We start from the raw sequence: 16751 nt of genomic DNA, 5'->3' as shown, positions 1-16751 counted from the left end.
ATATTGCTACTATAAATATATTATAATTATACATCTTCAAGCAAGCTCACAGCCACACCCCATCGCCCCCAGCGTCATCCTTCCAATTCAGCCAATAACATCTACCATCTAATAACAGCTACTTCAACTTCACTACGTCAACAACCAAGCTAAAGTAAATTATCTTGCAGCTAAAACTCTGCCAATTTCAGCATTCTACAGTTTCAAATTCAATGTTATAAACAAAACCATATGCTTCAATATCTTAACAATTACATCAACTATTTAAATAAAAAAAAAAACAAAAACTATCCAAAACATTAAAAAATAATGCTTTCAAATTAACAAATTAACTTTCTTATATGTTTATTCTTCAAATATTAATTAATTAATTAATTAATTTAATACTACATTTTATTATCTGTTTACGCTAATAATTTAAGTGTTTTTTTTTAGTAATGTGTAATTAATTATTTTTTTTATATGTATTTAACATACATAAAAATATACAGTGCGCTCAATAAGTAATTAAACCTAAAACAACAGCGTTCCTCTTTTCGTCGTTCAGTAAAATTTAGTGGCGGGAATGTAGAAATATTAAATTTCCCTCATATTATTAATATTCAGTATATAAACAAATCAAAATTTAAAAACAATTTTATTTTATTATTATTATTTTTTTTACTTTTTTTTCTTTATTTTCTGTAAATAATAAAAAACAAACACAACTTAAAATAATAAAACAATCAGCAAACATTTCAAAATTCTTTTTAGTAAACAATTCCTCATTCTTCATTCTTGGTAAATTTATGTAACTTATGTAATCTAATGTAACCAAAGCATTCTGTAACTATTAACAAATTATTAAATAAATCAAAAATTCCATTTACCTTGCACTTTCCTAAATCCTACACGTGCGTACTTTAAATGTTTTTCCGTAATTTCATCGGCCATCTTCCTACTTTATTTCATATAAAAACGTCCCAAAACCCAAAAAAAAAAAAAAAAAAAAAAAGTAGCACTCAAAAAGCGGTAAAGTACACAAAAAGCAAGTGTAAGCAACGGCAGAAAAAACCTATACCAAGTTCCACGCCAATTCAACACAAAAGCCAAAACATAAAAACCACCAGTCAACAACCAGGAACGGAGGTACAAAATACACATCCAAGGTCCTAAACGCCCAAACAACCTTCCTTTTCTTTCTTCCTAAACAAACTCTCAACTCTCTCTTTTTTAATTATTTGTTTTTATTTATTTCTACCCACATGCCCTATAAACTAAAAACGCTCGTCGTCTTCTCAGTTACCTCTCAATTCTACCAGTAAGCTGTATTTCCCAAATTAACAATTATAGTTTCTTTTCTTTCTACAAAACAACAACAAAAGCATTCCTTCCGAATGCACAAGCGTAAGAGTAGTATAACAGCTGTACGAGACTTACCAAAACCAACCAACATTAAAACTTTGCGCTCAGTATTAGGGTTATTCTCTTGGTCTAGGTCATTTGTTCCCAACTTTGCTATGAAAGCCGCTCCCTTATATGATTTGTTGAAACAGAAAAAGAAATGGCAGTGGAGCGATCAATGCGAAATGGCATTTAATCAAATCAAGCAGGATATTTGTAACAACATCATGTTAGCTCATCCAGATTTTACAAAAGATTTTTATGTGCAATCTGATGCTGCACAATCCGGAATAGGAAGCGTTCTCTGGCAAAAACACGGCGACGAAAAACGTATTATACAATGCATAAGTAGAACGTTAACCCCTACCGAACAGAAATATTCAACCACAGAAGCTGAGTGCCTTGGGGTCATTTTCGCAATTAGAAAATGGAAATCACTGTTGTTGGGTAATCATGTAATTATCGTCACAGATCATCGTGCTTTGTCGTATTTAGATCGCGTTAAACCTTGGAATAATCGTTTACTCAGATGGGCCGTCGAATTGCAAGAATTGAGTTATGAGGTTCAATACATACCAGGTTCTGAAAATACCATAAGCGATACATTAAGCAGGCTTTTCCCCACCCATGAACACCGCCTACTGAAAGTTCACACTTTCCAAGTGTTGCAGGAAGAAGTTATGAACATAACACCCGAAAGATTAGCTGCACTCCAACGTGAATGTTCCGATTACGCTAATGTCATTGCTGTTTTAGAGGGTACCGTAGACGAGACTGAATATAAAAATGGTAGATCGTGGAAAAAGTTTTATAAATTGGATAATCATATTTTATTAGTTCGAGATTTTCACCAGCCAGATCAATGGAAAATTTGTGTTCCTCCAGCACTTACCCAGAATATTTTAGTTGCGTACCATACCGACATTCACCACCCAGGCGTTGAAAGGACTTTTTCTATAATTTCAAAAGCGTTTCATTGGAAAGGATTGCGAACAGCTGTTAAAAACTTCATTCGCGATTGTATTACCTGCCAACGTATGAAACCAGACCAACACCCACCTGCTAAGTTGATGCATACAATACCAGTAAACGCAACTCGTGACGCAATTAGCATAGACTTTTTAGGAAGTTATCCCACTGGCCAAACTCAGAAAAGATTCGCTTTGGTAATAATGGATCTTTACACCCGGTATTGTACTGCGTTTGCATTGCGCACGTCAACAGCGAAGGCTGTAGTAAGGTGTTTGGAAGAATTTTATTTTCCCATGTTAGGATTAGTGCGAGTAATTATTACTGACAATGCAGCTGTGTTTCATTCGAAACCGTTTTTGAAGGCTATGAAAAAGTATAATGTAGTTGTTCGTCATACTACCCCATACCATCCCATGGCATCGTTAGTGGAAAACGTTAATAAGAATCTAGTGCAAACCCTCCGAACTTTGTGTTCGTCATCTCACAAGGAGTGGGCTGAATATCTGACCCAAGCAGTATTGTTGTATAATTATTCTATTTCCCAGAGTCTTGGTGTTTCTCCTGCCAGTTTGCATTTAAATATCAATTCCTCACGACCCATATTCACACATTTTGGTATAAACGTACAGGAGGCGATTACGCCTGAAGATTCGATTAATTGGAGCAATAAACTTGTTATGGCCGATTTACGTAGAAAACGGAAGATTGCCACACGTAATGAAAAATGGAATCAAGCCCAACAGGGAAAGAGACTCGTTGTTAAGGGAGATCTAGTGTTTGTTAGGCAACGAAATGTACGAGGGCCGTATGTTTGTACTTCAGTTACCAGTAACGATCGCGCTGTAGAGTTATGGGATCCCTACAATGGTCAAAGTATCGGTTTTCATTCCATGGACAGAGTAAGAATTTGGAACCCCACCCCAAAGACCTACAATACTTGGATTCTCATGGCCAGGAAACATTTACCTGAAGAACAAGTAGCTAAACTCAAAGATGTTCCTTACCATCCATCAACACATGAAAAGTCATTACCATTGCTGTACCCGGAAGTGGATATTGTTAATCAGCCGGATGAAACTAATGAGGGTAACCCCGAAACATTGTTAAAACAGACCTGTGTTAAGTTGCAACACTGTGATCGCTTAGAATACTTTTTACGTAAGTTGGGTGATTTGTATATCACGCATTATTGCAAAGACTCCACCGAATGGTCTGACGAGTGTGTTAAAGCAATTATGACTAATTTTTCCAGTGGATTACAATTGCTCCGTTGAAAAAAAAAAAAAAAAAAAAAAAGTCAGGAACCCCACCAATCCGTATGTTTAGGGATTTCTCTTACAGCTTACCAAAGAAGACCATCCATCCAGCCAGCCATATTTCTCACCATTACAACAGGTACGTGAGATGATAAATATGTGCTTAATAAAATTTTATTTCAGGATTAATTCCAGTTGAGGATGACCAGGAGAAAGAAAAGGGATCCAGGAAGGATGATTAAGGAAAAGCAGAGGTAAAGATAAATTAAAACTAGTTCGCGAATGTGCTTTGATTCAAAATTTTATAAACACAACCCATTTTCCAACCATTACTATTTTGTGTGGACGCTACCACACTCACGAAATTTAAATGATTTGTTTGTGTATTTGTGTTCATTTCAGGATAAAAGGAGAGGAGGTCTGAATAAAGTTTCACCTATATCATTTTGTGTTGTTTCATTACCATAATATTAAGAAATGTGGATTTTAAAACCTGTTAACCCTGTTTAAAGTCATTAATAGGAATTTTAGAGATTGCTTAGGTACTCTTAGAGACTCTGATAGGATCTTTAGAGAACATATATCACAAATGAGAGTACATGTATACTTAAAATTATTTGCAAACATTTTTTGTCGTTTACTTTGTTGGCGGAAATATGTAAACACAATTGTATTTTGAAACATGTCTTGAAAAAAAAAATGTGTTCGTTCGTCGATGATTGTCTTTGTCATTGAATATATGTAAGAATACAGTAAATCTACGAAATTGAATTGGTTATACATTGCAGTGTCAAAATTCTAAAATATTATTAAATGTGATTGAAAAAAAAAATGATAATACAAAATAAGGTTGAAACTGTTAAACTTGATCACAAATTGATTCATACGAATAATTATTACGTAAAGTTAACAAGTATTCGTTATCATATTAATAAAATTTGAAATTTAGTATAATTTAAAAATCAGGTTGCCAGTTAAGAAGAATGAAGAGGTTAAGATACAATTCGACCCTTAGAGGCGTCACTACTATTCTCTTTCAAAATTAAAGTGACGAAATCGGGTTGGCGTCCGATTAGGCCTCAGCTAGTGTGTGATTTGGCTAATACACACACACTTCAAAATTCACTTTCGGTCTGTGACATTTAATACATATGTATTTAATAACAAGATATCTAGTTTGACGCTTAAAATTTTATATTTTATCAGACATTTATTTTTCATTGACTCAAGTAAAACAATAAATTGTAACTGTTTGGATTTTTAATTAAACCGATTCCTTCTTCTTTTCTTCGGGGTGCATCGTGCTCATAAAATAAAATAATATATTAGTTTTATGTAAATATAAAATGTGACAAGGCCATCATGTCGTTTGTGAGGAAATGTTATATTATTTTGTGGGTACGATGGACCCAATGATAACCGACACAATTTGGTATCGATATGTAAAGTGTTTGTTTTTAATTAGGTAACGATTACTTATAATAAAATTGGCTCACAAAATGGGAAATATGTATAATATAAATTGGTTACAAAATATCATGGAAATCAGATAATCAAAACTATCATCAGCCTTGTATTTATTGATGTTGGTGAGTCTAAAAAAAAAAAAAAAAAAAAATGGAAAAATTAAGCATGACACGTTTGTGCTGGATGCCGCTTAGCGTTCTCTTACGCATGTACAATTCTATCAGTCTACTGGAAAATTGTCATTTTACGTCATGAATTATTGTAATGTTAGATTGGTGGATGATACACTCGATTGTGACTTTAATCTCGAATGTGACTATATTGTGATGTTAGATTGGTGGATGATACACTCGATTATGACTTTAATCTCGAATGTGACTATATGCCCGGATTTGATAAGTGCACTTTGCCAGTGAGGCCGCACAATCTTTAATATCGGCTAGCGTTCCTTAAGAGAATATGTTGTAAACCTACTAATTTTGTAGGTAGGAGCGGGCCAAAAATTATTAATAATTAATAAATGGTTGATGATATTGAGATGCGGGACTGTAGTATCGAACTTTCCCCCCCCCCCCCCAGGGTATTCTTCTTGTCCTTTTCATGTCTTTATTTTCTCAAAATACCTTCTATAGGTCTAGATACTGACAGTCCAATTGGGGTTGGAATAATTTACCCGATTATGACATAGCTGTAATGCTTGAAGCATTCTGCTGGGAAGGATTTGGATTTAGTGCAAGAGCGATTTATGTAAATCGTCGGGAAGTTCAGCGATCCCGCACACTCTAGCTATGAGAAAATAGTAAGCCAGCGCTCATTGATCTTCGGGATCAAATCATTAACCTATATTTTTGTTTAATTAATGGCTTACGACCTGTTTTGTCAACCAATGACACACAGGGTAGCGCTACGTCAGGCTTAATCGCCATTTAACTCACGCTTGTACGTAAGTATTCAAATGTTTGATAGTTTATTAGTTAAGCTACGCAAAGCAAGCTTATGTATGAATAGTTCAATTATTTGATACATAAAGAATAATATATCGAATCATGTGTAATAGTAATAAGATTTAAATGTCACGTACTGCATACAGAAATCATTATTAATATCAAACTTCGTAAGCCCCTTTTGAATATATTTGCTTTGCATATTTAGTGAATGAATATAGGATTTGGATTTAATCATGTACCATTTTACGTCTATATGTTAGGTTTTTATGTAATGTTTCATAAATTTTGCATTCATAGTCTAAAAGCTATTGTGGTTTATTGTATGGAAAAATATAAACACATATATATATATATACAAAATGCACACTACAGTAAATTTTGTTCATACATAATTCATATTATGTGTAACTTAGTAGTAATGATACATAAGACACTACAATTAAGTAGGTTAGTTTTTTTTTAACAAATCGTTCACGTATTAAGTGATAAATAGTTGAGTTATTTAGGGAATTAGCCTTGATGTACATTTTTCACATTTTTATTTTCATTTACGATGATTAAGACCAAAGACATAAGCAATATGCCTTTTATGTGAAAGAAAATCTTGTTTATTTTAGTGGCTAATGATTTTTATAAAATGTTTTAATAACTTTTACAAAACATTATAATAATTTTACGGAATATGCTATAGTAGTTCTAATAATCAATGTCATATTATGTGTTGGTTCATATTTTTAGGTTCTTAGATAAATGTGATGTTTATTAGTAAATATATCGAAGAAACATATGTAAGTAAGTCACTGAAGAAGGTTAGTTAGTAAGGCCCGAAATATAGTTCAGTTCAATAATTATGCAGATACTATTGAATCAGATGTTCTTTTTCTTGTCGAACTTTTACATTTTTACTTCATTATTTTGGTTATCGATTAAAAAAAAAAAAAAAAAATGGGAGGTAACGGAGACACACAGATACATTTTCAAACTTTTGGCGCTAATTTTAAAGTAAATTTGTCTAAAAGCAAGAATACTAATTTGAAAAAAAAAAAGGGGAAGAATAGATGAATAATTTCTTTTCGTCAACATAGTCAACAATCATTTGTTTTAGTGGGAATAAAATAAGTTTGTATTCTAAGTTTGTTTTGGTCATCGAGAAGTACGAGTGGTAATTGTAATGAATGAGAGGTCAATGACTGCAAAAGAATAATAATAGGTAACAAATTATCTGAGGCATAAGGCGAATATATAACGATGTTTGCAAATGGGTTCAAGAAATATTGTGGATATATATATATTTGCGTACCCCGTTGACAAAGTATGTCTGGGATAGAGATGTTATAATAAAATCAGGCTATGCTCTGATAGCAGTAGCAAGGCTATACTCTGATAGTAGTAGCGACGAAATGATTTTATGAAAATGTTGTTTACCGAGGTTGACGTTGTGCCCTCGATGTAATTAAATGTGGATGCGATAAAAATGTGTTAATAAGAAAAGCGTTAGAGATGATATTTCTTAAATACATGAACAGTTATGTAGCCTTAATGGATGCCGTCATATTGTTACAGAATAGTTAAACATTGTTAAGAACGAACTTTTGTTTTAAAAATCCTCTCAAATACTGAACCACATGATAGAACATATGAGAATAAGCTCTATTGCGAAATACAACTTTAAGATTGTTGAATTTTGTTCCAACAAATTGATAAGTGAAAGATTTTTTTTTAAGTTTAATAATGTTAAGTGGTAATGACAAAGATTATTGCATTGATAATATTTGGATTGTATTGATTTTTTTTTGAAATGCGTGAAAAGGGTATCCGTACTTTTTGTGAAAAAGAAAGAGTTTATCAAAGCTTGTCTATAGCCATTAAGTATTGAAGTTTGTATATTGTAAAGCAATGCACAAATTCGATTCCGTTATTGATTCCATTTTAATTTTCGAATTCCGAATCCGTTTCCAATACATTCCCAGTTAAAAAAAAAAAAAAAAAAAAAAAAAAGTCACGTATAATTTCATTAGGTCGAAAGAATATTTCTTTTCATATAATCTTAAATATTCACCCAAATGGGACTTGTATACTTGTTAAATAACGTTTTTGTAAGGCTGTAGTGAATAGATTTTGTTGGTAGTGAATGTTCATAAAACATAAGCACACAGTGAGAAACCATAGTTCAGAATACCGAGTGAAAATTAACAAAATGATAGAAAATTACATACTTTAATGAAAAGACATTAAAAGACAGAAAACATTTCATAATTATATAAAAGTGACCGAAAAAAAAAAGTGGCCGAACATACAGGTGTAAAGACCTATTGCTCAAAATAATAGCAAGGCGTATAAATTAGTGCAAAATGGTGTTACTAGTGCTTCGTAAATAATGCTCCACCAATAATGCTCCTACAACAGTGACAACAATAAATAGTTCCCCTAAATTATACTGCTAATGTTCCGCATTTAGCCCAAGTTGCTCCTATATAGTGTTACAGTGGCGTGTTCGTCCCCACCAGGAAACATTGTGTTCACCGTTATCATGAAACAGTAGAATCAAACCATATACAGGGTGCATCAAAGTCAAGGACCACATATAAATACCCCAGGGTCCTTTGGCAATTTTGTCAATACAATATTGCCAATTCTCTGTGGGCGCCATTTGCTATCGACCACCGACAGCAAGAAAAATTAATGCGTACATTTTATTAAATTTATAATTGACTTTTGGTGATAAAACATAGTAGTTGGCAACTATGTGCATGCTCGTTCAGCATATGACTTCTCTTCGACGCCACAAACTGACTTTTCTTGTGAATGTGTGTGTGTGCAAGGCAGAGATTCTTTGTCTCAAAGATGTTGAAACTTCCGGTTAAACAGCTTCGAGAAAGTTCTAGAAGCTACTAGACTATTTCGTACTTCCGGTGATTTTCTAAAGTGATTGGTGATTGGACGACTTTTCAATGACTGACCAATCAGAAACTATGTTACGTCCTAAATGTACTCTGCTCACATGCTTTGTGTAATCCTGAGGGACGCTAAGTAATCGGGGCGGAAGATTCAACAGATGCGGACACGACCCGATTCAGTGAAACAGTTTGTCAGTGAAATTTCATTTTATTAAAAGCATCGTGATTTGAACAATATGCACAAAAAAGTTTAACGTGTGTAAATGATTTTTGGAAGTAACGATCACCTTATTAAATAAGAAGACTTGAAATTTATGCAATTGGTTCCATTAGAGCTCTGCAGGTCCAAAGGAACAACGAAGTTACCACGCCATTTCTGAGGACAATGTACCGTAAGTAAATGTGAATTAAAGTAATAGGAGCAATCAGGAAAAGAAATTCTCGCGAGCATTAAATCAAGTCTGCCTAATTCAGGAACTTGTTGACGGAATGAAAAAGTGATACTAGTTTTGGAATTGTGTTTTATCCGCCGGATATCTCGTCTGCCATTAAATAGTGAACCTCGAATTAAAAAAAAAAAAAAAAAGAGAAAAGAATTGATAATAAACGTAAGCTTACGAATCATCGGTCACAACCAACTAAATCGCATGCGTACAACTATCTCATGTAAATATTTTTATTTTTCTTTTCTTTACATGTTGTTTAGCTAGATAGGGAATTCCATAAGAAAAAAAAAAGGTTGTTATTTTAAAGTACTATTTTGGATGTTGTTGTGTATTCGACATCACTGATAAAAATGTTGTTTTAGTGATATCCATGAATAATGCTCCTTGTTCATTCCAGCTCAGGTGTATCTTAATATTCAACTTTCCGTGTAAAAACCAGTGCATGTAAAGTTATTAACTTTGTTTTCTGTTAAATATGAATGGTTGATATCTGAGTCCCAGTGTTTCAATTGTTTGCCTGATATTTCTTTTTTTTGTGATTGTTTTTAGTTCTGAACGGAGACGCGAGAACAGGTTGCGGAATGTACATGATTTTAATTATATTTATGTAGTGAACTATCCCTCGCGCCAAATTTCCAGTTAGATAAGAAAGGTTAAGTCGATATTTTCATTTATTAATTTTTATATTTGGATAGTTCGGACGCAACCAAACACGTTGCCACCAACTCTTCCGCTTGAGTGTTTCCCAAGCTCAGGGGAAAGTTGGCAAAGCATGCGTATACTTCCCGGTGGAAGGGATGATTGGGAAAATTTCTAGTTCAAAATTAGTGTAAACGAGAGACGTAAATAAGCTTGTACGACCCCCTTTCACCAAGGCGATAGTAGTTTCATCGGGATTTTCTGGTTTCCTTCCGCCTATCATTTTATCATCATTCATTACATTTATCATCCGTTTCCTGTAGCATACCAAGAATAATACTGAGTTAAAAAAAAAAAAAAAAAATCGTTGTCAGACTGTTGGTATAGTAAAATCTGCATGTATGCTACCTTGTTCGTGATGCAATCATCTTATGTCCACGAAAATTTTCATACACATTCCCATATATAAGAATTAAACTTGTACTAAAAGGAATGGGATTGGAATCAGAAGCAGAAAATCATTCTAACTCTGAATAACGTGAAGCAGTTTGTGTTTTCCAAATCAATATTTTTCCATATCATTTTGAATTTTTATGTATTACTACAGATTGCAAATACTTACTAGCAGTGCCATTTTTGTGAGTGTACACAAAGGTACGCTTAACCTTAAACTTGGGACAGATCTACTCGATATATACACCTTGTGGAATTTGTGGATTTAAATACAAAGCACAGAATACATTATGCACAGGAGTACTTGTTAATTCCTTGTGCGTTCGTTGAAACTGTTTTGTAATTGGTTATGCGCCCTTGTACATATTGTTTAGAAGCGCAAAGGTAAAATTAGCTGTATGGTTAAACTAACCGTACCCCTAAACTATATTTTAAGGAAAAAAAAAACACTGGATATAAGCTTAGTGGTGCGAAATAGAAAGCGTTTTTAATTAAATGTAGCGGTAGTAGTATCAGCCTAGTTCACCGCCTTCAGTTTTAAAAAAGACACTCCAAAGAAAGTTTCCGCTATTCATTCTCTAAACGTTCGTGGATTATTGTTTACAAAATCTACCTGAGAAATTAGTAATAGTTACTAATATTAATAGTCCATGGTATGCTCTGTTTTAGAACTTCCAAGTGTTGATTGTGAAGTATGAGTTATGTGTCATAAAATAATACACTTCCATTTAAGTTGAAAGTAGTGGACTTGTGTTCGGTCAGGGGTCAGGTGTCTGAGGAATTCTCTTGGCTGAATTGTCACGTTAACGAAAGTCTGCAGTTTCTGATCTTTGTTATACTAGCCTCTAAAAAATGAAATTAAATCTTTAACGTATCACGATTATTACCTTTAGGGGAAGGAGAAAGGAATGGCTATGAAAAAAATGGTGGAATGAGAATGTGGAAGAAAATGGAAGAACTCCAAGAGAAGCCCATGAACAATTAGTGTGGTACAATGGATCACTCATGTTGAATCACTTATCAGCGAAATGTGTTAAATTATGTGCAATTGAGCGGAAGAAAAACAAGTGCTTAGATACTTCCTTGTTCTACAGCCTGTCTAGGGAGTGTCGTCGTGCTTTCTATTTACTATATACCTCTATCTGCACCTTTCGCTATTTATATTTTATTGTAACTTATTATCACGCATTGAGCTATACAAAAATATCGTTACATTGGTTGCATAATGATCGACTTGAGGATAATCCTGCAGTTGTTAAAGTCAAACTCTTTCAGCCAATAAACCATATCGTGGAGTTCGTTTCATGCTATCATACTAATATGATTTTTTTAGAATTTTGTTATATGATTTTGTATTATGAATAACTATTCTTTTAAGTAAGTTACCAAAATTGATAATTTTGTTGCTAATCATAAATAAAAGCGTGCTTCTCTTTTAGGAGGTCTCTTTCTATCTCTCATAATCTAAAAGTTTTGTATTAAAAAAAAAAAAAAAAAAAGATTACCATAACTGTTGCAGCCTACTACATTTTTCCACTGTTGTATATATGTAAATTTTTTATATATAATTTCCTCAGATTACTTTCATTAGAAACGTTAAATAATTAAATTTTAATTTGGAATATTGTTAATTTAACTTTAAACAAATGCGACTATTGTTATATCAAATAATAATAGATCTGTTGAGTAATCTCTAAGCAACAAATGTGATATATAAATTTTCAATGCGAAACTATTGAAAATAAAAATGTTGAGTCAGTTTTCAAGAAAACATTGCTCAGTAATTGTTTCATACTACACTGGCAACTAGTTTCATGAATCTGCCGTGGTTGTATCGAACAGTTAGTTCCAAATGCTTTTAGCATGATCATGTTACCACTTAACCCTTATCCGGGCAAGCTATTTTTGTAACGTAGACGGCAACTGGGGCCTTAGCAACTCTATTAGCCTTACCAACTCGAGATGTTCATGACTTTAACTTCGACTAAAGATAGAAGAATTAAGAATTTTATGTCATCGAAATATGTATGGTTATTGAGAAATTCGAAAATAAATATAAAGCTACTGGGCCTGGGAGGCCCCGGTTGCCCGGATAAGGGTTAAATACAGTAAATTATTTCGTGTGAGTAACAAAAACGTGTAATTATTACAGTACAAAGTGGAGCTATTAAGGAACGAAGCTTTTTCCTAAAGGAAAGTAAACAGTGTGCAAGATTGGTATCTTGTTATCGGCGTACTCTGTTACTATGTATTTCATGTTTGTAATTAATGTTTCTTTAATCCTTTTTTTCTTAAAGTTGAAATGTACAGTATGTCATGGAATGTTCGCCCAAACTTGTGTAGTTGCAATCAACAGTAACGTTGTAGGCAGTGGCAGTTGTTGAGGGAAATCAAGCTGGTATAATTCAAATTCTTATCGCTACAAATTACGAGAAGGAAATCCGTCTAATGTTCTAATTCTCTTTAGAGATACAAGAGCTAATACATCAGGCATGCTTTCTTCCCTTAGTTTACAACGAGAAAATCGTAATTCTCACCGATATGACTTCCTTCCAAGCCGCCACTAATTGTAAGTGCATTATTGTAAGTGCTCTATTTTCAATTTGTGTTTAATTGATATTGCGTTCTATATTTGACAGAAAGCTCCGGCATAATGGAAGTGGTAAGAACTGTTTCTTAATTGAAATTTCGTTTTTCAGGAACGAGAAGGCAAATGACAACTATTCAACAGATTTCATCTTCCGACTATATTCCGAGGAAGGCAAAGGTCTATTCAGTACAAGAATGAACGTTCTAGGTAAGTGTGAAAGAAAGTACCTTACTATGCAATGTGCTCAAAATTAAGTAGGCCTATACCGAAAGTCAACATCTTTGTATATCGTAAGTATTGCTGCAACGTGATAAGGGTGTAGGTTTTTTACTTTGGCGTTGAAAGCGAATGTCGATATTACATAGCGATGTGCAGTAACATAAATTAATCTACAGAAGATTTTCATTGTAAAGCATTGTTTTAGCCATACGAAGGAGGCTATTCAAGGAAAGAACGGTGAGTAACGTTGTGTTTCGACGTTTCGAATCTTTCATAAAGCCCCACTTAGCACAGAAGAGTTATTACCAATTATTATGTAAGAATTGAGCGAGGTTTTGTGTCAACAAAAATATTGTTCGTAGTGAAGGATGTTTTTGAAATTTCTCTTTGAAACCTTGAAGAACCGGTTATACATTGAACTTTCATGAACATCGGTTTCGCATGACTGAGAAATATACTACACAACAAAATCCTCGTTAAGAATAATTAAAGTTTTTGCACTATGGACGTAAATACCATTACATTGTATAGATGTAACAAGTAACAGTGTCACATGTACATCACGTGAAGGAGTTTAGTTTTTATGACGTGAAATTTTCTTAATATTGAGACCGGAAGTAGCAGTAGATTTCATCCACTTTCCGTTTTAGTAGAGAGATTAAAGTGAAGATGAAATACATTCTTAGGACGCTTAATTGATTGCAGAAATCTGCCTCTCGCTATCTATCACAGTTTTTACTCTATAACAATCACCGTTAAAACAGGAAGTGTTTTATTTCTGCTACTTTCGGCTTGGGTAGAGAGATTAGAGTGGAGAGGAAATCTATTTTTGAGATGTTTAATTACATGCAGAAAACCACTTGTCCCTATCTATTATCGTTTTTATTCTATGACGATCAACGTTAAAACCAGAAGTGGTTGAATTTTACCACTTCTGGTTTGCATAGGGTTTAAGAGAGAAGATGGTACCTATTCTGAGAACTCTTAAACTGATTCCAGAAAAAAAGCTTCCCGCTATCCTTTATTGTTTTTGCTTTATTGTAGATCTATATTGAAACTGGAAATCGTGGTGGATTTGTATCACTTTTAGTTTTAGTAGAGAGTTATGGATGCAGATGAAATGTATTCGTGGGACCCTTAATCGATTGCAAAAAAAGCATTTCTCACTACCTCTTTGTTTTTGCTCTATGGTGATCAACGTAGAAATCATAAATGCTTGGTTTCTACCAGGGTTGGCTGGTTTAAACCAAGGTGGTTTAAACCAAAAAATAAAAAAATGTTCGTAAAAGTGTAAGTGTTTGTAAAATCTTGATGAAAACACTTTTGTGGGTTATCACGTTAAACTCCCGTATATTATTCGTATTATATTCAGACCTAAATTCCCCATTCATTACTCAAAAAGATTATACTACAAAAGCAACTTTTTTTTTTTTTTTTTTTTTTACAAGTTTATAAATGTTTATTTTGTGATTTCTTTTGTAGTTGTTATTATTGTTATGTAATTGCAATCAAAGAAAAATTCTAAATATTGTTTCGTTTCAATGTTTACTATTGATAAAATACATCGAATATGCCGCACTTTTTGTGTGTGTATGTGGAGGGGGTCATACAGACCCCACGAGAGGCATTTAGTGAAATAAGTATCTTTGGTATCTATTTATGTATAAATGAGTCTGAGCCAAAGTGGACTCAAATAATTCGTATATTTATTCACTTTTCTTATTGATATGCAGATTAAGTCGGTGTATTTCTTTAATTTGGACCAATAAAAGTCGTTGTTGAACTAAATTAGTTCTTCTGTACTCCGTCGTAATTTGAAATTGTTCATATGTAATTCTGTATATTGGTTTCACTTGTGCAACTGTTTATCTTTTTGTCCTTCTGAAATGACTCTTGACAGTTATATTAAGAAGCATGTAAAGATCAGTACAACGTTTTATATATATATATATATATATATATATATATATATATATATATATATATATATATATATATATATATATATATATATATATATATCAGGATTCCTTCGTGAGTGAGTCGGCAGACGTATCGCATTATTGTGGCCAATTAGTCCTGGTTCCGAGTTCAAATGGAGGACAATTTCTCTCGGATGTAACTCGAGAAGCGGTTTTTATTCCGCTTTAAGCTAATGTGACCCCTTCCAGCATAATCCGGTTGTTGCATAATAACAACAAAGCGAAACAAACTTATTTCTGTCCATATATGATATGAATATATAGAGCAAATCATTTAAACCATAAAAATCTGGTTTAAACCAAAAAAACCTGGTTTAAACCAAAAAACCGGTTTTTTTGTTTTTTTTTAAATAAAAACCATGTTTTTTTTGCCAACCCTGGTTTCTACTACGTCTGGTTTGAATATCGCTTCCATCAACGAATTCAATTCCTATCTTTTGACCCTCTTCATCCTGACTAAATTTGGTTGTGATACATCATATAGTTCTTTGAGATTTTTTGTCTCCTGGACGGACGTACACGGACAGTATAATATGTAAAGAACTTTTGGTAAACCATACTCTTAAAAATTTGGTCATTGATGCGCAGCGACCGAGGTTTTCGAAAACAAAAATTAAAAAAAAAAATATTTGGTGCTAAACGAGATGAGCAAACGGGTGAATTTTGAAAGCTACACAACGCGGAAACCTCACAGTAGCTACAAGTACCCGCATACCATACATACAATAAAGGCGGGACGTCTAAAGTACACGTAGATGTCACAAATCTCGCATTATTAATACCTTCGGGATGCATAGAGTTCTGAGAAAGATTTTTAGGTAGACTCAAGAAAACCGAATTGTAACACAAAGCAGGCTAACTAACTAACTAACTAAAAACTAACTCTATGGCCTATGGAACCCGGAGGTTCAGTGCCGCGTTCACAAAAGCTCTCCACTAACTTCTATCTTTAGCTAATTGCATCCAGTTTCTATTTTGTATTCCTATCTCTGTGAGATCCATCTTAATATTATCCTCCCATCTGCGCCTAGGTCTTCCTAATGGTCGTTTTCCTATGGGTCTACCAGTCAAGACTTTGAAAGCGTTTCTAATTTCTTCCATTCTAGCTACATGACCTGCCCACCTAAGCCTCCTAGACTTGACGACCCTAACAATGTTGGGTAAACCGTATAAACTATGTAGTTCCTCGTTATGAAGCTTCCGCCATTCCCCATTCTCGTTCCTCTTGGGTCCGAATATTCTTCTCAGGATCCTGTTCTCAAATACTTTCAGTCTATGTTCTTCCCTCAGAGTAAGCGACCATGTTTCGCAACCATACAGAACAACAGGCATGATTATCGTTTTATATATTTTAAGCTTCAAATTCCTCGACAGAATTCGCGACGACAAGAGATTTTGAACCGAGTAGTAACACGAATTCCCTGCTTTTAGTCGACATTTAATTTCTTCGTGAATATGATTTTCGTCTGTTAATATTGATCCTAAATATTTGAAAGTATC

At 33.6% G+C, this 16751-nt stretch overlaps 1 protein-coding gene across 4 annotated transcripts in view; it reads left to right on the top strand.

Annotated features, from left to right (window-relative positions):
• Pfk (ATP-dependent 6-phosphofructokinase) overlaps window positions 1-16751 on the top strand; it is a 118990-nt gene that overhangs the window by 87118 nt on the left and 15121 nt on the right. For all 4 annotated transcript variants that reach the window (XM_081755698.1, XM_081755697.1, XM_081755699.1 and 1 more), the window contains exon 15: window positions 13160-13257. In XM_081755698.1, coding sequence (XP_081611824.1) covers window positions 13160-13257 — 98 coding nt within the window. The remainder of the gene's footprint in view (window positions 1-13159; window positions 13258-16751) is intronic.

Source organism: Thermobia domestica, chromosome 4 (genome assembly GCF_964235325.1).
Source record: "Thermobia domestica chromosome 4, izTheDome1.hap1.1, whole genome shotgun sequence".
Lineage (NCBI taxonomy): Eukaryota > Metazoa > Arthropoda > Insecta > Zygentoma > Lepismatidae > Thermobia > Thermobia domestica.
The sequence above is the reverse complement of the archived record's forward strand: the minus strand, read 5'-3'. Positions and strand labels throughout refer to the sequence as shown.